General features: G+C 38.9%; 1 protein-coding gene across 2 annotated transcripts in view; it reads right to left on the bottom strand.

Moving 5' to 3' along the window:
• Positions 1–767: 767 nt before the first annotated feature.
• PIK3C2A (phosphatidylinositol-4-phosphate 3-kinase catalytic subunit type 2 alpha) overlaps positions 768–20,676 on the bottom strand; it is a 101,066-nt gene continuing 81,157 nt past the window's right edge. For both annotated transcript variants that reach the window (XM_063438277.1, XM_063438276.1), the window contains exons 23-33: positions 16,318–16,454; positions 15,959–16,128; positions 14,808–14,964; positions 13,077–13,186; positions 10,928–11,132; positions 9,553–9,677; positions 8,983–9,100; positions 6,095–6,176; positions 4,575–4,684; positions 1,801–1,926; positions 768–1,152 (exon numbers count right to left, since the gene is read on the bottom strand). In XM_063438277.1, the coding sequence (XP_063294347.1) occupies positions 967–1,152; positions 1,801–1,926; positions 4,575–4,684; positions 6,095–6,176; positions 8,983–9,100; positions 9,553–9,677; positions 10,928–11,132; positions 13,077–13,186; positions 14,808–14,964; positions 15,959–16,128; positions 16,318–16,454 (1,526 nt within the window). In that variant the 3' untranslated portion in view covers positions 768–966. The remainder of the gene's footprint in view (positions 1,153–1,800; positions 1,927–4,574; positions 4,685–6,094; positions 6,177–8,982; positions 9,101–9,552; positions 9,678–10,927; positions 11,133–13,076; positions 13,187–14,807; positions 14,965–15,958; positions 16,129–16,317; positions 16,455–20,676) is intronic.

Here is a 20,676-nt window from a genome sequence, read left to right as displayed (position 1 = left end):
GAATCATGAATCAGATATTATTGCTAAGAGACGCTGACTAGGGATTGCTTGTTCCTTAAATACATAGAGTGAAAACCTAGGACTTACAGTCTAATATTTTATATTTTTACGTTTAAAAAAAAAATTGTTAGGTATAAAAATATGTGGGAGACAATCTGCTGGTCTAAGGCTATTTCATGAAACATACAGGAATGATCATTATATGTCATGATTTAACAAGTGTGAAGTGGGGAATGCTAGTACACAGCCAAATGTTTGAATTGTGCTTTGTGAAAGGCTGGAATTTGCACCATAAAATCAAAGTCCATTTGGTCAGGTGCAGTTTGCTTTATTTCACAGCAATGTCAATAAAAGGACCCTACTGCAGGTAAGTGGTCTTGGAATGTTGGTAGCAAGCTGCACCACGTCTAAAAGGAGTAGGATGGACGCTATATACAGTGAAAATCTATCTAAATTCCAATTGATTAGACAGAATTCTATGTTGATCAAAACTGCGACAAATGAAAGACTTGTAATGACACCTACAGCTTGCAAATATGCTACATGTAATCTTACAATACACAGGTAAGGTGCTATACAGAGAGTAAGTTTAAACAATCAGCTTCTTCTCGCATAACTCACAACGCAGGTTTGTGGTTAATTTAACATGAAGATCCTTCTATCCAGACTGGGTTGGATTTTAATATATATTTACATATATGAAAGAACAGACTGCAGTCATATAAAAGTCAAGTGAAAGGGTGAAAAATGTCTGCAGGTCTAAGTGAATGCTTAATATATTTTATTCCATCTGTAATGCCATAAAAACAGGATGTGGAGTGAAAAATAGACTTCTAAGTTTAAATACACATTTAAAAATCTACAGCCTGCTCCATAAGACGAATTGCTGCTCCAATTCACAGATGTTGGTCCAAAGGCTTTTTGAAATGAAGTTTTTGTGAAGAATCCCAGTTGTCCGTAGAAATGTTAGCTGAAATACGGTACCTCTGTCAGTTTATACCACTTGATAGTCTCCTGCTTGAGGTTAAAATCTTTTAGTGGTAACGTTAATCCTCCCAGGAAAAAATTCTCTCGCAGCGACTCGGCGCTAAGCACGCTTAACTGGAGCTCCCTCTGTTTCAATGTGTCTTTGTTATAACCGCTGTACACAAGCTGCAGACAGAGATATTCAGAGTTAGAGTCAGATCTCATATTCCCACAGCTTCTAAAACCAGTCAGTGACAGCTAACCTGCACTGCAGATGTTTGCGAAATACATTTCCCATGATGCCTCCCTTGAGGCCCACACATAGACCCACTTGTCTGGGAGAAGAATGAACTGATACGGGCTACCCTGAGGTGAGCGGTCCAGCTGCCTGATTGACAGCACTGGAACAGATAGCTAGTGTAGGGCTTTATACAACATCAAATTATCCTCAGGTAATTTCAAAAGTACTATCAAATGATGCATACTCTAGTTATGGCTTCCCATTTCAATGTTCTCCCCCCTGTGCACATCTTCTCTCTATAGACAACACAACACATACAAATATAATACGATAAACCTTTTTCGTTACATTATACTTATTGGTTGTATTTTGAAAAGGTATCGGGATAATGCATAATGGCTGCTATTAAAAAATAAGTGAAATACTTGTGCAAAGCTTACAGACATCTATACACAAAACTGTGGTTTTGGTCTCAGGCAAATGCATTAGCTTTGCATCCCAAGTTTTTAAGATAACTCGTTTTCTTGATTCTTAAAAATCTCAGTAGGGAATGGGTTAAATGCACGTGACAGAAATTAATGCTGAAAATTCACCATCTCGTTAAATGTTGGGTTGCACGTTTTTCTTGCTATTTTAGTTTTGCGTTTGGATGTTTTGTGAGGGTCCGGGAGAAGGTATGTTTTGACATAAGGATTTGGGTCATTGTTGTCTTCTGTGACCTGTAAGGACAAGATAAACAGTATATAATCAAGGCTTTAAATTGTATATTCTTAGACCATATTGTGCTCAGTTCCTACCAGTATCACGGGTAAAGTTACACTAACAGTTAAGGAAGACGTGCTGTAAGAGACAAGAAATTAAAGGAATTAAAAACAGGTCCCTCACAGGCATCCCGGAGAATAAAGTTCCCTAGGTTTTATTTGCCCCTTACAGCCTGAAGCTGTAAAACTCTGACTGGTAGAAAATCCCAACACCAGAATCCAAAATTAAAAATGCCCAGCACAGCAATAGGTGAAAAAGCACGACATATTTACCAAAGTCCTAACAGTAGGTGAACCATATGTCAACCTCACAAAGACTTTTGGCTTGAGAATATATATATATATTCCTGAACAGGGGTACCTTTTTACCTTGTGAAAGAGTGTAGTGAATAACTGTGCATGCATCATCCTCTGTCTCTCCCAGTGTATGTGTGTGCTTATGTGTGGTGTTGGCTATGTTTCCCCACTTTCTGCTTAACATTCTACAAGGAGAAAGTGGTTCAGTGAGTGTTAAACACACTGACTGTCTAGCAGGAGGAATCCTGGAAGTGATTGCTCTAACTTTGCTGGAACTACAGAGCACACGCTCCACCCCCCCTGCTTTAGCAGCTCTGTCACTTACCCACAGGACATGTCCTTGTACAGTGTGTAAGAGTATCAAAGAGCTCCATAGTAATAAAACTCACAGTCATGAGCAGTCTGCAGGAATGTATCACAGAGACCCAAATATACACTGACCCTTACTGTTACACACAGATTTACAATCACAAATATGCATTCCAGACACATTTATAGGATACACACAAAAAGACTGGGAAACACTGCAAGACACCACATCAATACACACCAGGCACCTCAAATACACACACAAACACAGACACACACAGTTACACTGCTGAACATACAACAAGACATACACACACACACACACACACACACACAATGCCACTGCTAAACATACAAGACACACACACAGTGACACTGCTAAACATACTACAAGACACACACACACAGTGACACTGCTAAACATACTACAAGACACACACACACAGTGACACTGCTAAACATAAGACACACACACACAGTGACACTGCTAAACATACTACAAGACACAAACACACAGTGACACTGCTAAACATACTACAAGACACAAACACACAGTGACACTGCTAAACATACTACAAGACACACACACACACACACGTCCACCCATCTTGTTTTTCCTACCATTTAGCAGCAGGAGATTGGCATCCCTGAGTCTTATTACAAATTGAGCTTGCGGAGAGTGGTGGCTGCTGCAGAGGATCACAGCACATTTTTAAAAGGACATTGCAGGCACCATAACACCTTGACATGATTATGATGCTTGAAGTAATGTCTTTATAAAGTTTAACAGGGATCCAAAGTCCCAGCATGCCCAGAATCCAGCCCTCAGTGACTGTATGGCAAAGGCATAGTTGTTACACCCCGACTTATGCCATACCAGGAATTGTGAGCAATAACAGGCTGAGAGTGTCAGCTGACCTCCCACAGCCAATCACTGCACCCTGGTACGGTGTAAGGTGGAGTGTGACTGTCATTGCCGTATTGTTATAATGTACAAGATCGGTTTAAGAGTGATGATGGGTGTATGGCACCCTGGGACCAGTCACTATAACCATTTCTAAGTGTTGAAGTAGTTATGGTGCCAGGAGTGTCCCTTTAATGCCTCATCATGATGTGGCCACAGAGAGAGCAATATGTTTACATAAACCCATAACTATATATTAACTAATCAGCAGCTCCATATTTTTTGACCCAGGGGAGAAAGTCTGCTAATACAGGACTGCGGCTGCGGACTTCTACTCCTGCACGGTTTCACAAAAGCTGGGAGCATTGATGTAGGAACCACAGAAAATGGGGACAAACTAAGCTAAAGTGGGGAAAGACTTTCATAATAATCAAAGCCCCACTTAGGAAACAAACATTAAACCATGCAGGGTTTGTCCCCCAGTTCCTACACCCCTAGCTTGTGTGAAAGTGACTTATTAGTTCCTCCTCGCATTACTGTGCAGGAGCAACGAGAGGAGATAGCCGCTTCCCTGCAATCACTGTCCTCCAGATGACCGATGCGGGTACCTTCACTAAAGCAATATGCGGGTACCTTCACTAAAGCAATAAATTAAGAAAAAAGTATCTGCCCAGAACTGCATGTCCTGAACATCTGACAATATAAGTGTCACATCCCTGAATACAATGAATCAACATAAACACTATGTTTTAGTCTTTGAAGGTACATGAATATTATTTAACCATTTGTTTTATTTGGACTATGAACTACAAAGTTTGTACCAGTTTCAAACATATCTCGGCTTGTTGGCTTAGCCTTTGCATCTAGAGCGTTAAACATTTTAAATTTAATCCAATGTCTTATTGTTGGATATTGTTCTACAACTCCTGGACTGCAGACATTTTTGACCTTTAAATATACACACATTTAAAGGTCAAAATTTTTTTTCTTTTTTTTTATGGGTGGAGGAGTTTACTATGATGGATAGAACATGGGGTGTGAAAGGAGATACAGAACAATGCACTGACAATGTTTAAATATTATATACACAACTCACCAGATCTTTTATGTGCATCACCATGACAAACAGAGTGCCATTTCTATATGAAATTGAGAGTTTCACTTCTCCTTCAATCTTCCCAGATGACGGACTTAATGGTGGGTCTTCTGAAAATGGAAGACACATTCCAGAGTTAGTCTCAATTCATAAAACAGATCAGCGAGAAGGTGTTTACTGTACATATGTCATTAATTTGAGCTTTTCCATATCCAATCCAAATGTTGGCTTTCAATACCCAGAAGTCTCTGTGCCCCTTGTTTGTGGAGGGGCTTGTAGGCCAGTATCCTACCCATAGACTATGGGCCTGTAAAAGATTGAAAAAGGGCTGATGTCACTGTGGCGAGGGTTGTATGGGTGGGGGGGTGGGGGGGGCAGAGGGTCTCGGGTGCCTATACATTCCACAATTATAGATGGGTAAACTCTGGGGATTAACTTGACCTATTCTCATGCAGAGTGCCTGACCAGGGGATGTATCACTAAGAAACTATTCACCGGATCCAAACTGTGCTGCAATCTGGTGAATCTTTGATCGGGTGTCACTTGTTCCTCCGACCACCAACCATCCTGGATAGGATGTCAGGGAGGTGACAAGGTATCTGGACCCAGGGAACCCCTCAAAACATGTTCACGAACAACCACGAAACCGCAAGAACTCTTTGTCAGATTGGAGGATAGCTGTGACCCAATGGAACTTAAAAGTATTTTAGCTTTGGCTTTAGGTTCCTCCGATCTGGGCGCTTTTTGGAATTTATTCCTGTCTGCTGGTGCTGGCTCTGCCCCTGATCTGCCTTCTTGGCTGAGATTGTCGATTCTTAAGATCTCAGCCAAGGAGGGGGGGGGAGGGGAGGAAGCCAAACACCATCCTAGCCAATCAGCATCTCCTCATAGAGATTGAATCAATGCATCTCTATGAGCAAAGTTCAGTGTCTCCATGCAGAGGGTGGAGGCACTGAATGTCAGCACAGGCCCCAGGAACCACCTCTAGCAGCAATCTGAGGAAATGGCCAGTGGAGGTATCCCTAGGCTGTAATGTACACACTGCCTTTTCTCTCAATTAAAAAGTATGCAGGGACTGACTATATGCACCAGAACATCTTTATAAAGCTGTAGTTGTTCTAGTGAATATAGTGTCCATTTAAAAATGTGGAGAAGATTGCAGACTGTCCCATCAAAGCTCTGTATTTTTAAAGAAAGCATTTACTTTATATTTATTTCAAGTTGTCACTGTTGCCTCAGTGCAATGAGTTACATCCCCCCTCTCATAATACTGTAAAGCGCTACGGAATCTGTTGGCGCTATATAAATGGCAATAATAACAATAATAGCATGTGTTACTAATGTAACACACATTGATGACAGACGTATTTATCGCACAGAATTAACATTAGGCATTCCAGTCAGGCTGTCTAAGTCAAGTGTGCTGGGGGTGTAACTACCCCTCGGCAGAAACGTGCACATTCCTCTGCATACGCAGCAGTGAGCATGTATGTTGGAGTAACCCTTTAAAGAAGTCTCACCAATTGCCTTCACCATCCGATCACATCCTTCTGCCTTCTCATCCCGCAGCAATGGATGGAAAAAGGTGTAAACCAGATCACACTGAGAAAGGAATGAAAGAGGAAAAAGTATTAACACTAAACTGCAATTAGTGAACAGAGAATCCTTCCACACCCTTACACTATCACTGCACATTAATCAGCCCCCAAAACACCTTCTCTGTGGGCTGCAAAGGGCTGCATTTAACCCTTCGTATAAGGGATGTATTTACCTTACAGAAAGGCAGGCTTAGGACATGTGATGCAATATTCTCCACTTTGTTTAACATATTGAAAAAAAAAAAGAAAAAAAAAAAAAAGACACACCAGGGTAAATATGCCACCCATATTCAAAACATAACAGAGACTGAGCATTAAAAAAGTAATACATATAACAACAAGACATAAGCAAACTATAGCCCCACCAGTGAATGTCTATCTTGTAACAGCTTTGCTGCAGTTGCAAAGCCCTTAACGTCTACCAGTAAATGTCTGAGATTTGTCAGCCAATCCCTGGCCTCCAATACTTTGCAAAGGTGCGCTCTCCACTTCCTAAATTCCCTTCCACAGCTGCAAGAATTAGTGCCAAGCAGACTCGAAATGTGTGCAGGAGCAATAAAACTTTTCGACTGTCTCATGTATAAGGGTTTGTCACCATCCCACCCACCTAAAAAATGAGTATTTCACAAAATATCTTAAAATAAAGGTAGTGAGCCCTTTAGAATTTACGGCAATTATGTATACATTGGTTTTGAAGGCTGGTTTGATGTTCTATGTAACAATAACCAACAAACACAATCTGTTTTAACTAATAACACAAATTATTGTATTGTTCTTGTACATTTTGAATATATATCTTTCAAAACTTCACAGGTTGAAACAAGTATCTGAAACCCTAGTTTAATGACTTCAACAAAAGCTAATTAGAGTAGGAAATTGGCCAACCTGAGGTCCACTTAATGAAAAGATATGGGAGGTGTGAGTTAGATCTTTTACTTATAAAAAGCACTCAAGCATTATGTTTGCTATTCACAAAAACTACTTTGTGCTATCTATTGAAGCAGTTCTGTAAGCAAGAATGGTCCAATATTCTTCCTGAATATTGTGTAGGTCTAATCTGCAACTACCGGAAATGCTTGGTTGAGGTTATCAGTGCCAAAGGTAAATCAACTAGCTATTAAATCCATGTGTTCACTTATTTTTTTAACAGCATGTTTAATGGGATTTGTTCATTAAAGGGACACTATTATCACCAGAACCACTACAGCTTAAAGTAGTTGTTCTGGTGAGTACAGTCAGTCCCTGCAGGCCTTTTGCTGTAAAAACTGCCTTTTCAGAGAAAAGGCAGTGTTTACATTACAGCATAGCTACATCTGTTGTGGCAGTCACAGCACTGACATTCAGCATCTCCATGCGTAATGCTCCTCATAGAGATGCACTGATTCAATTAATCTCTATGAAGATGCATGCACAATAGCCTCCCAATATTTGTCTATGGAAAAGCATTAGATCACCTTTACCAACAATGCAGAGTGGGGATGGGGCCAGCCATGAGGAGACCCACGCAATGCTGGAAAAAAGTAAGTAATCTCACCTTTTAAAAGGCAAGAGAGGGGTGCCAGAGGCTTAAACAGTGATCTTATAACTATTGTGTCAGGAAATACATATTTGCATTTCTGGCAATATAGTCTTCCTTTAACAATATGAAAGATTTTAATTGTTCGTGTGTAGTTGCTGAAGCACATTGTTTCTGTTTATACTTGTGACTTTTGTGATGATGAGATTACATTTTATGAGCTATTCATGAAGAAAACCAACTAACTGCTAAGTGTTTACATATTTATTTTTTTACCACTGTAAGTAAAACCCACCTTCCTCTGCACCCGTGGCTGCCGCAAGGCAAAATGGCTTCGTCCCAATCAGGGATCTTTGAAAAATATGCAAATACCCCAGAAGGTGACAGAACCGCTTTAATGAATAAAGTTGTACTTTCCTGATGTTGCACAAATAGGTGATAAATTGCCAGGAAAAAATAGGACTTGGGTCCAAGACAAATGGGAAGTATTGTCACCATAAGCCATCTAAAAGACATCTGTAGTTATAGTGCTTGGAATGTCCCTTTACGCAAGTCCTCAGTAAATTAAACCTTGTAGATCTTTATATTTAAAAACAAAACAATCCTCACTGCATGAACAATAACACTTACAGTACAACCAACTCTCACTGCAAGAAAACAGGAACTCACTGTACAAACAATAATACTGACCTGTCCCTTTGGGATCTCTCGCTCTCTCTGCATACACTTTTGCAAACACTCCTAAAACTGATGAGGGTCCTGTGGATGTTGGGTGCAAGGCAGGTAAGTTTTACTTACCTCAGACTGTCCCTTGCGCCTGCCCCATCTTCGTTCTGCCTGAATCCCAAAGGCATCACTTGTGACAGCTGCTGGGATTGTACAAACGTTGCCGGCGGAGTGGAGTCTCTGCTTTATCTTATTGTATCCTTGGATTGCATAGGAATTTCAATGAAATCCCAACACATTCTTGATCAGTATTTCAGTCTTTATAAACTACTGAAAAGTGTGTGTGTTTACATAGCACCATAATATATCATCCATTTTATAAATAATTTAGATATTATTGCACATGTACTGTACAGAGTAACAATTAGTCAGGGCATAATTAATGTTTAAACTATACAAAAAAATTACAGCAAAAATAAAGTAATTATTGCACACAAAAAACGATCATCGCACAAATCATAACTAAATGACTACATTAAATAATTCTGTTTTAACCCATATTGCAACAATACAGTAAATATATTCATTCTTATCGTAGAAATAAAGGAACATCCTCATCCCACGTTACCTCGGACACTTCGGCTGAGCTATTCAGAAGACTCTGCATGTAACTGTTCAATTCCAGTTTCCTTCGAGCTGCCACTTCCTTTATGTGGGTTCTGCCGAGAACCACTTTACTGGGAAAACTATATAAACAAATTAAAAAGATGACAAAACTGGCCATGTTTTAAATTACAGAATATCTGTCCACCACAGGGGTGCCCAGAAGGTAGATCCCCCAGATGTTTTAAAACTACAGCTTCCATGATACTTTGTCATTGTACATGCATTCTAAAGGCATGCAAAGCATCAAGGGAGTTGTGGTTCTACAAGATCTGGGGATCTACGTTTTGGGCACCCCTGGTCTATCGGATGCAAAGGCCAAAAGTCAAGACTTTAATGTGCCCATAAAAACAACAACAAAGAACAAACCCCAGAATCTCCTCTGAGAAAGTGAATCGAACTCAGCAGTGAAAAGAATCTTTACAGTAAAGATATGGGATTATAGGGCTCATTGACATTGACACAATTATAGCACAGCGCATGGTCAGTTATTTGGCTTTTACAGATTTTTACTATTTTTCAATAACACACATACCCCGGGAGCTTCCATAGGGGAAAGAGGAGGCTGAGCTTGTTGTGCAGCTCCTGAAACTCATCAAACGTCCTGAAGATGAAAGTTGATTCGTCCTGGCCATCTCTGATCACTCGGACTACATAAATCTGGCACAAAAACACATTTTAACTACTTTTCAACAAACTGTCAACTACATGCAATTCAATGTAATAATTAATAAGAATCACTGAACAACTCCGAATGTGTGAATTCCTGATTTACAACACATTCTGCAACAATTTCTGGAGAAGGAGAAGGTGGAGAATCCCAGTCCTCCAGGTTACTTTCATGGGTAGTGCTGTACATGGGCGGTTAAACCCCGACTATCCATTTGATATGAATTATGACTTTCAGTTATATGCTTCAGAATATTCAGCAGATCCTGACATTGTTTAAGAAATATGGTGGGAAAAAAAATAATGAAACTACCAGCCGCTGGTTTAACTTTTTTAATGAATGAAATGGCTTGTTCTCTTAACTGTACAATTTTTACAGAAAGCTAGAACACAAAATGTAAAATAAATCTATGAATAAATAAGCTGTATGCCTGGGCGGATTTTTGCACTTTATACGCCTTTCAAATTAAAATATTTTATGTTGCTGAAATTTATGTTCATTAGCTTTTTGGCCTCTTTGATTATGTTTTCTAGCAGAGGGTCTGCAATTAGATATTATTGGCTGCCTATGTCACTCACAAGGGATGTTTCCCCTCGGTAGTATAAAGATAACAGAATTATTACATTTAGTTTTTTTTTCTTTGAATATATATATATATACGGTACATACACACACCTTTGCGGTAGTAATATCACTGCAAATTTGTGATTTCTGTGGGAAAAGCAAGTCTTATGGCTTGACTGGTGTGCAGATTTCTTTTTGTTTAACACACACATCTCTATCTATCTATCTATCTATCTATATATCTATATATCTATATCTCTATATACACACATACATATACACACACACACACACACACACACATATATATATATATATTTAATCAAGACACAAAAAACACTTATAAAATGATATTGATAATAAAATGATACAGAATATCAATATATATCCAACTGAAGGAACACTTTGGGCACCACAAAAAAAAAAAACATTAAGGCGCAGGCTAGTCTTCAGGGGTTAAAAACCATTAACAAATGGTTTAACCTCAAATAAATCAGTCAGGTTTCGAGAGTAAAGATTTTGGGGTTAAACCGTTAAATTCTGAAGGAGAGTAGTCACCAGGTATCAATGAAGTTGTTATGGGGCCCGTCGTATCCCTTAATGCACTGAAACTAAACACATAGAAAAAGCAGAAAGTTCAGTACAGTTTATATCATATAAAAAAATAAAAACTCACATAGAATTTATCTGGATTATATCTCTTGTGGTAAGTGAAGACCGAGGCCCCTCGGATGCGACCATCCTGTTTCAGAGAGTATGTTTTGGGGGAAAATGAAAGGATAGGTTCATCATTTGAAGGGAGCCCAGAAAAGCGCTGGGCCAGATTGTGAATAAAGAAATTAAACTTGGTAGCCACACTACCCAGACTGGATTCGATAAGTCTAAAAAACAAAATCAGAAAGTAATTTAAATAGAATTACAAACAGTGACAACATACTTGCAAACTTTATGAAAACATTAGAAAATGTATATTATAAGATAACATTAGTTGTGGTTTAACTCTTAATTTTATCTCAGACATCAGCTTTAAATTATGCTTAAACTTTACACCTAGTAGCAGCAATAAAGTGTTTGAACAATGTTTATAAAATGCAGCGACAAGACGGACCACACCTGGTCCAAATGCAGTTCCAAATGCAGTTCCATCTTCCTCATTCTTAGCTTCCACATAGTAAGTAATAATAGATTTGTAGATTATGTTTGCTTTCATATGTTAGCTTTATTATTACATTAGCATATCTAAAAAATATGTTTTAGTATCTGCTGCATTTTCTTTTGTCTTTCTATCTTTTACATTTATTGATTTTTCAATTTCAGGACTGTGTACTTTATATATATATATATATATATATATATATATATATATGTTTAATATTTTACTTCACAAGTAGATTTTATACACTGCATATTGTTAATATGAATACACTATTAATGTCAAATCAAACACAAATAAGAAATATGGAGTATATATACACACCTTTAAAATGATTAATTTATATATTGCTTTGCTCCACAAGGTGATTTGTGCATAGCACAGTATTAATATTTTATACAGGTTATAAACCCAAAACTTAATGACTCCAACAAGCATCCCCCCTCCTATAGTAGACAGAGAAACCCTTAAATTCATCTGGACCCATTCTGGAGTTGGTTTTGCAACAACAGGAAAAAACACTCAACGTATCGATCTCTACTAAGATAGTTTTCAAGCTAAAAAAAAATCTCCAATAAAATGGCGTATGTTGTGACTTAACTTGCTGCCATTTTTTCACCAATTTATCTTAAAGTTTGTGATGGAAAAAATGGCATTGTCTATGTATGTTAGATTTTTGCTGGGTATTTTGTACATTTGATATGTGCTACTGTGATAACATCCCCCAAATTATGCTCACTTACATCTTCTGAGTAAAACAAGATGCACAATGCATGACCATCCTACGCACTATTTTGCAAAGTTACAGTGCTGTAAGAGATGTGACAATTTCAGGTTTTTACATAGATGGTGTTGATGGGTGTTCAATTTTGTAGCATATTAGCAGGTTGCTAATTCAAACGATCCAACAGAAGTCTACAATTTGTTAAAGAAGACACCCCAAGGTATTTCAAAAGGCATATTTTGAACCTTTGTGTGGGATCATTTATTCGCTAACTTGTACTAAGATAGTGGTAACAAGCGTTTTTTTTTTTTAAATTGTTTACTTTTTTTTTTACAGTTAACCCCTAGGTTTCCCAACAGTAAATTCCCCAATTTCCCACTGACTGCCACCCACCCCAAACAACCAATTTAAAAACATTACAATAACAAATTGAATAAATGTAACCCCCGAGAGGCAAATAAATAAATAAATAAATAAAAAAAATCAGAACACAGTAAAATACTGTGATCTATAGTCTGATGATTGCAAGCAGTGATCAAAGGACATGGAAGGGTTTAATTTAAATAGAATAGAGTAAAGGGGGATTGGATTTCTTTACGAACACTTTTTATTTTGCAGGGAGAAACAGATCAGCACCGATCTGTTCCTCTCCACTTCACTACGTATATAGACCTGGAGGGAGGCGGTTCAAATGTTTCAGCAGCACAGTGATTGCTGTGACTAGCTATTACAGCGATCACATGTGCTGGGAGAGCATGACTGCCTCGCTGTTAGAGGTAGACCAGCAGCAGCCAGTCTGCGGTTGCAGCGATCTGGCTTTCATTTTAGTACATGACGGAAATTTGAATGGTAGGACTGCAATAATACTATCGCGAAGAGGTTAAAATCATAATTTCACAATATTTACTTTTTTTTTTTTTTTTTAAACCATTAGCTTTGCCATTGTACCTTGTGAAGAAAGTGGTGGCTTCGGCGTCTGTAGCTTGAGTCTGGAGAGCATCCACAACATATTTCAAATCCTGAATTCCTGTGAGTTCAGGTAAACCAGAGGAGAGCATCTAGAAAATGCACCAAATATTATGAAATGTTATCTATTTTTCGCCATTTAACAAGCAATATTCCCGGAAATTAAAAATGCCTTTACAGATGTTCTGTCACCATCTGGGGACTTTGAATTATTTGCAAAGATCACCAACTGTGACATTGTGGTGTTCAGAGGGAGCCAGAGGGAGTTTCACTAATCTGAACCTGTCCCTTGTATATGCCTTCATCCTCTTCAATTTGCTTATCTTCAGTGTCAGAACTGCACTCATACGCATAAGAGAGATTACAATATTGAGTTCTATGGAGCATCCTGCCAGACCCTCCATAGAGGGTGACGGGTGGGGGAAAAGACAAGCTTGAGAAAAGGTAGCACAGCCTTTTGCCAAACCTTGTCAAGAAAAGAAAAATACTGAGAAAAAGTAGCCCCTGCTTTGCCTTATGATATATATTTTAACTTGGTTGGAATTTCAGTGAAACTCCAGCCAAATGATGTGAGTATTTCATTTTTCAAGTTTTTGATTTGGGGTGACAGAGCCACTTGTTTCAAGTTTAGACTCAGTCTGTTACACTGTTTACCTCTCTCCTCCCTTGAGGTGGCAGAAGCACTGCTTTCTCTCAACCACTATAAACCAGACACTTGATGGAGTAGAAAACTAATCTTCTATTTTGGAAGAACAGAGTCTTACATACACATGGAAGTAGTGCTTGACTTCAGCACTTTAAATCACTCACCTATTCATTGTCACTGACAATCAGGTTTACAAACTGATTTCATTGCATTAACAATATTCTATTCAAAACAATAGAAAAGAAGAGCAAACCGACAATATCCAAGCACACAAACAATAGTTCTAACAACCATTGCATCACACGGGATTAACATGTACCAGAAAAACAGTCTCTGGGGTCAGATGCGGCTACGTTAACCTGCAATGCCAGTGGATTATCTGTATGGGACTATCGTCCGTGGCAAGAACACTAGTCCCCCAAACTCTTCATAGGCCATACGGTTATGGGCAATGTTGAGTGTGAATTGTATCAAATTAGTAATTTTGCTTCCCCTATTACCACTAGTGCTTTATGTGGTTACATAAAAACACCAAAACGGCAAACTTTCAGAGGCCTTCCTTACACCAAATCTTGCAACAGGAAAAACATAATTTTTATCTCACCCAGCAAACTTTGAGGTACTGACTGAAGCCTGGAAGATTCTCACCTTGTTTATTCTACTCAGTGTGACCCATTTATTATTTTTACAAATTTTTTGTCATTTCCCCCCCACCCCCTCCCACTGTTTTCAGTGAATGCATTCCACCAATATTTAATCTATAACTGGCACAGAGATGTTATTTTTCTCACAAGCATATTTTAATACTCACTATGTTTAATGAGTTTGTAACTTTTGCAGACTTTAATAAATATAGGCAAAAAAAAAAGTGGTATACATGAATGGCTTTTTCAGAACGAAGCCAGTTTTTGCTGATGAATCACATCAACCAATGCCAGTCTAGTCTACAGGCTGTAGTGGTTATGGTGTTTGGAGTTTCCCTTTAATAACTGCCGTTAGTCTGGTAATAAGTAGAAACCAAATAGTACCGATAAAGGTATTTAGAAAAACAAGATTACACTACTAACCAATGAAAGCAGATTAAGGATTAGGTGTGAATGTTTCCTCAACAAGTTGTACGCCTGACAGCAGAGATCCACAAATAACTGGAATCGGCTGGTGGGCTTTTCCCCTCCGTTAATTACATAGGCCATGTCTGAGGTCAATACAAAGGGGGCCCTGTCCCTGGAAAGAAAAGAAAAAAAAAAAAACATCTTTTAAAGGAACAGTCCAAACACCATAACCACTATTGTCAAATATGGTGGTTATGGTGCTACGAAGTGCCATGGCGCACTTTCAATGCAAGCAGTCAAATAATTTGTGAATGGTTAGACTACTGTCCTGGCATCCACCAGGCACAACTCACAACTTCTTTCAAAGGTGGAAATTCCTGCTAAAAGCTCCTGTTAGCGCCAATAAGCTAAGCCCTGCAATGAATGTCTGACTCAATGGCTAAGATTGTCACCTGAGTGCTCTTAGCCAATGAGCTAAGCCTGGTAGTGAAAGTCTTGCTCATTGGCTGAGACAACTATTCACACACTATTAACACACTGACACATACCATGCACACACATTGACACTGGCACACACACACACACACAATCTGACACACAGATGTTATAATTTTTATATTTGCAGCCACTCTCGTGTTAACATACCTTGTGTGTCCAGGAGAGTGGCTTGCTTAGAGTCCTGGTGATACTGGCTGAAGCTGATGAGAGTGAGCATGAAGCAGCTCACTCAAGCCTGCCCTCTGCCTGTGGTGCCACCACCTCCCCCCTCCCTCTCGACACTTTGTGCAAAGCTGGGAGGAAGTGATCTGCTGTCACTTCCTTCCTGCTGGCCGATACTACAGCGGCCTGGTTGCGCTATTAAAGGGCCGTGGCACCTGACAGTGCCCCTGTTCAGTGATAATACCAATTGGGTTGCCCGCAAATACTATACAATATGTGTGTGATTTCCGGGATATTGTATATGATTTGCAGATGGTCAGATATATAGACATAAACCTAAAAATATACCGTGCCTAATCCCAAATGAACAGCATTCCCCTTAGACTGTTTGACATCGAAAGGATTACAGTCAGATTTTGCGTAATATAAATTGTATTATTGACGACTCCTTGGCTTTCATTGACTTTCATTTAAAACAAGAAAAGTTTAGGTTTTCTAAAACTTACCTTTTAAAGCTACCAAACATCTGTGCATGTCCCAGAAACTTCCCAAAATCGATGTGAAACATATGTCCAGTGTTTCTCAGCATAATGTTATCGTTGTGACGATCGCAGATCCCGAGCACGTATGTAGCAACGCAACACCCAGCGCAGGAATATATGAAGTTTTCCGAGGCCTGGAATAAAACAATTGCTTTGAATTCATCTCAGGAGGAGATCCCTGTACTTCCTACATTAAGGCAAGACTTAATTTGTTAAAATCTGTTTAAAACTATTGAGGCTCCAACATTCTTACTTCACCTGAGCATTCAATGGGTTAATGCACCCATTTTAAAATCATTTCTATGGGCGATGAAGCAGCTCACCTTCTCATACTCTTCCTCAGATGGGTTGTATTTTCTCAGCCACTCTGCGAGAGGTTTGTCCTTGAAAGATCCCGTCACTCCATATTCCACTTGGATTTTCCTCAGGGTATCTGATGACAGAACTAATTCCACTAGGCCTGGCAGACAGAGCAGAGGATGGTCAGAACAGTAGCATTCACTGTCTTTCGTGAAAACCGCTGATCGCGATACAAGTCTATCATGTACAGGGTTATTCACTAAGGGGAGAATTTAAAGTGAATTTTAAATTTAAGGTCAATATAGCCGATTTAGAAAAATTCGCTAAATCAGCTATGCTTTCAGGTCGGCTATTCTGGCCTTTAATTTGAAACATAGAAACATAGAAACATAGAATGTGACGGCAGATAAGAACCATTCGGCCCATCTAGTCTGCCCAGTTTTCTAAATACTTTCATTAGTCCCTGGCCTTATCTTATAGTTAGGATAGCCTTATGCCTATCCCACGCATGCTTAAACTCCTTTACTGTGTTAACCTCTACCACTTCAGCTGGAAGGCTATTCCATGCATCCACTACCCTCTCAGTAAAGTAATACTTCCTGATATTATTTTTAAACCTTTGTCCCTCTAATTTAAGACTATGTCCTCTTGTGGTAGTTTTTCTTCTTTTAAATATAGTCTCCTCCTTTACTGTGTTGATTCCCTTTATGTATTTAAATGTTTCTATCATATCCCCCCTGTCTCGTCTTTCCTCCATGCTATACATGTTAAGATCCTTTAACCTTTCCTGGTAAGTTTTATCCTGCAATCCATGAACCAGTTTAGTAGCCCTTCTTTGAACTCTCTCTAAGGTATCAATATCCTTCTGAAGATAGGGTCTCCAGTACTGTGTACAGTACTCCAAGTGAGGTCTCACCAGTGTTCTGTACAATGGCATGAGCACTTCCCTCTTTCTACTGCTAATACCTCTCCCTATACAACCAAGCATTCTGCTAGCATTTCCTGCTGCTCTATTACATTGTCTGCCTACCTTTAAGTCATCAGAAATAATCACCCCTAAATCCCTTTCCTCAGATGTTGAGGTTAGGACTCTATCAAATATTCTGTACTCTGCCCTTGGGTTTTTACGTCCAAGATGCATTATCTTGCACTTATCCACATTAAATGTCAGTTGCCACAACTCTGACCATTTTTCTAGTCTACCTAAATCATTTTCCATTTGGCTTATCCCTCCTGGAACATCAACCCTGTTACATATCTTAGTATCATCCGCAAAAAGACACACCTTACCATCAAGACCTTCTGCAATATCACTAATAAAAATATTAAAGAGAATGGGTCCAAGTACAGATCCCTGAGGTACCCCACTGGTGACAAGCCCAAGCTTCGAATATACTCCATTGACTACAACCCTCTGTTGCCTGTCACTCAGCCACTGCCTTACCCATTCAACAATATTGGAATCCAAACTCAAAGATTGTAGTTTGTTGATAAGCCTTCTATGTGCAACAGTGTCAAAAGCCTTACTGAAACCGAGGTAAGCAATGTCTACTGCACCACCCTGATCTATAATTTTAGTTACCCAATCAAAAAAATCAATAAGATTAGTTTGGCATGATCTCCCTGAAGTAAACCCATGTTGTCTCTGATCTTGAAATCCATGTGTTTTTAGATGTTCAACAATCCTATCCTTTAACATGGTTTCCATCACTTTCCCCACTACTGAAGTTAGGCTTACTGGCCTATAGTTGCCCGACTCCTCCCTATTACCTTTCTTGAAATTCATTGAATTCCCACTTTCGTGAATAAAGTGGATCTGTTACAGTGGATCTGTTACAGTGGATCTGTTACAACCTTCCAATAAAACGGTCTATTTATTGTATTATTTATATTTTTATATAATTTTACTGACATGCCCAAGACATTTAATAGAAATTAACTTTCATTCCCAATGGATTTACAACAAAATGGTGTATTTGGGAACACACTTTGATAAAAAGTTGCTTATTGACTGTTTAGTGACTATTTTAATACCCTACTGCTATGCAATAAGCAAGGCAAATTAACAGTCTGTATACCAAAGACAAGTACATTTTACACACATTTTAGTTTTTGACAAAACCATGCACACCCGGTGTTTAATGCATACAGAAAGCGGACAATGTCAAAATAAACCGAAATGTAAGATCCATGCACTCTTCGGGACTGAAGATGCATAGTACAAAAGGAAATTATGTAACACTATGTAAAACATACTTAGCAGAATATAGTTATAAAAGGCTTACTGCTCTTGTAAAACATGTGCAGTGGAATACAGGGGTTATAAAGGTCTTAATGCCCCTGTAAAACATGCGCAGAGGAATACAGGGGTTATAAAGGCCTTACTGCTCCTGTAAAACACATGTAGTAGAATGCAGGGGTTATAAAGGTCTTAATGCCCCTGTAAAACATGTGCAGTGGAATACTGGGGTTATAAAGACCTTACTGCTCTTGTAAAACATGTGTAGCGGCATTAGAGGGCTATAAAAGCTCTATTGCCACAGTAAAACAGGAGTAGTGACTTAGGCATATACCATGGTATGGGGGTTATAAAGGTCTTACTGCTCCTGTAAAACATGTGTAATGGGATTTTGGGGTTATAAAAGCTTTATTGCTTCAGTAAAACATGTGTCGTGGGATGGGGGTTATAAAAGCCTTATTGCTTCTGTGATATCAGGGGTTATAAAAGTTTTATTGCTGCTGTAAAACATGCATAGTGGGATACAAGGATTAAAAAAAAAATTGCTGCTGTAAAACATGCGTAGCGGGACACATAGGTTATAAAAGCTTTACTGTTGCAATAAAAGATGCGCAGCGGGATACAGGGGTTTTAAAAGCTTTACTGTTGCAATAAAAGATGCGCAGCGGGATACAGGGGTTATAAAAGCTTTACTGTTGCAATAAAAGATGCGCAGCGGGATACAGGGGTTATAAAAGCTTTACTGTTGCAATAAAAGATGCGCAGCGGGATACAGTAGTTACAAAAGCTTTACTGTTGCAATATAAGATGCGCAGCGGGATACAGGGGTTTTAAAAGCTTTACTGTTGCAATAAAAGATGCGCAGCGGGATACAAGGGTTTTAAAAGCTTTACTGTTGCAATAAAAGATGCGCAGCGGGATACAGGGGTTATAAAAGCTTTACTGTTGCAATAAAAGATGCGCAGCGGGATACAGTAGTTACAAAAGCTTTACTGTTGCAATAAAAGATGCGCAGCGGGATACAGGGGTTATAAAAGCTTTACTGTTGCAATAAAAGATGCGCAGCGGGATACAGTAGTTACAAAAGCTTTACTGTTGCAATAAAAGATGCGCAGTGGGATACAGGAGTTGCAAAAGCTTTACTGTTGCAATAAAAGATGAGCAGTGGGATACAGGAGTTATCAAAGCTTTACTGTTGCTGTAAAACATGCGCAGCAGGATACAGAGGTGCATGATTGCAATAAAAGATGTGAAGTGGGATACAGAGGTTCTAAAAGCTTTACTGTTGCTGTTAAATATGTGTAGCAGGATACAGAGGTTCTAAAAATGTTACTGTTGCTGTAAATTATGTGTAGCGGGATACAGGGGTTACAAAAGCTTTGCGGTTTCTGTAAAAACATGGATAGCTGTATCAAGGGTTATGAAAGCTTTACTGCAAAATGAATTTATATAAGTCAGTAATAACCTTCCTTAGCTTAGCCATTTAAAACCCCCTCCCCCATGATAAGCACAAAACCATCTTAAGCTTAATTAAGCAGTTTTGGAATACTGGTGTCCCTGCAGTCTCACTGCTCAAACACTTAGGAGGTGAATCACTTTTGTTACTGCATTTGTAACCCTAGTCACACAACCCCTGGCTGTGACTCACAGATTTTTTTTAATTTTCAATCAGATGTGACTGCACAGTGTGTTTACTTGAAAAGTTCTTATCTCCGGTTCTTATAATTGAACTTTAATCACACAGAGGAAGCTGTTGCAAGATATTAACAGAGCAGGAAATAACAAATTATAATTATAACTCACTGGATTAGTCCATTAGGGAGTTAAAGTGCAATACTAATTAAATTGGTGAGGAAATTATTAGAATACATTTGTAAAACAATAGGACAGCTGAATCCTACCTTATCAACGCCTCTTGTATGCTTAGGAAGGATGCTGACATAAACCACACTTAAAGAATTCATCAGCTGATCTGGGCTTTAAATGTTCATAAAGCTGGGTTTTTGAATTATGGCACCAAGTGCTGCAATTGATTCATGCATGCGCAGATTGCACTCCTCGATCCCCATGGAACACATCGCAACTCTTGCGTGCGTTCCACCATTAACTCCTAAATGACAGAATTGAGCAGTGAGACTGCAGG

This window comes from Pelobates fuscus, chromosome 12 (assembly GCF_036172605.1).
Source record: "Pelobates fuscus isolate aPelFus1 chromosome 12, aPelFus1.pri, whole genome shotgun sequence".
Taxonomy (NCBI): Eukaryota; Metazoa; Chordata; class Amphibia; order Anura; family Pelobatidae; genus Pelobates; species Pelobates fuscus.
This window is presented reverse-complemented; position numbering and strand designations above follow the sequence as displayed.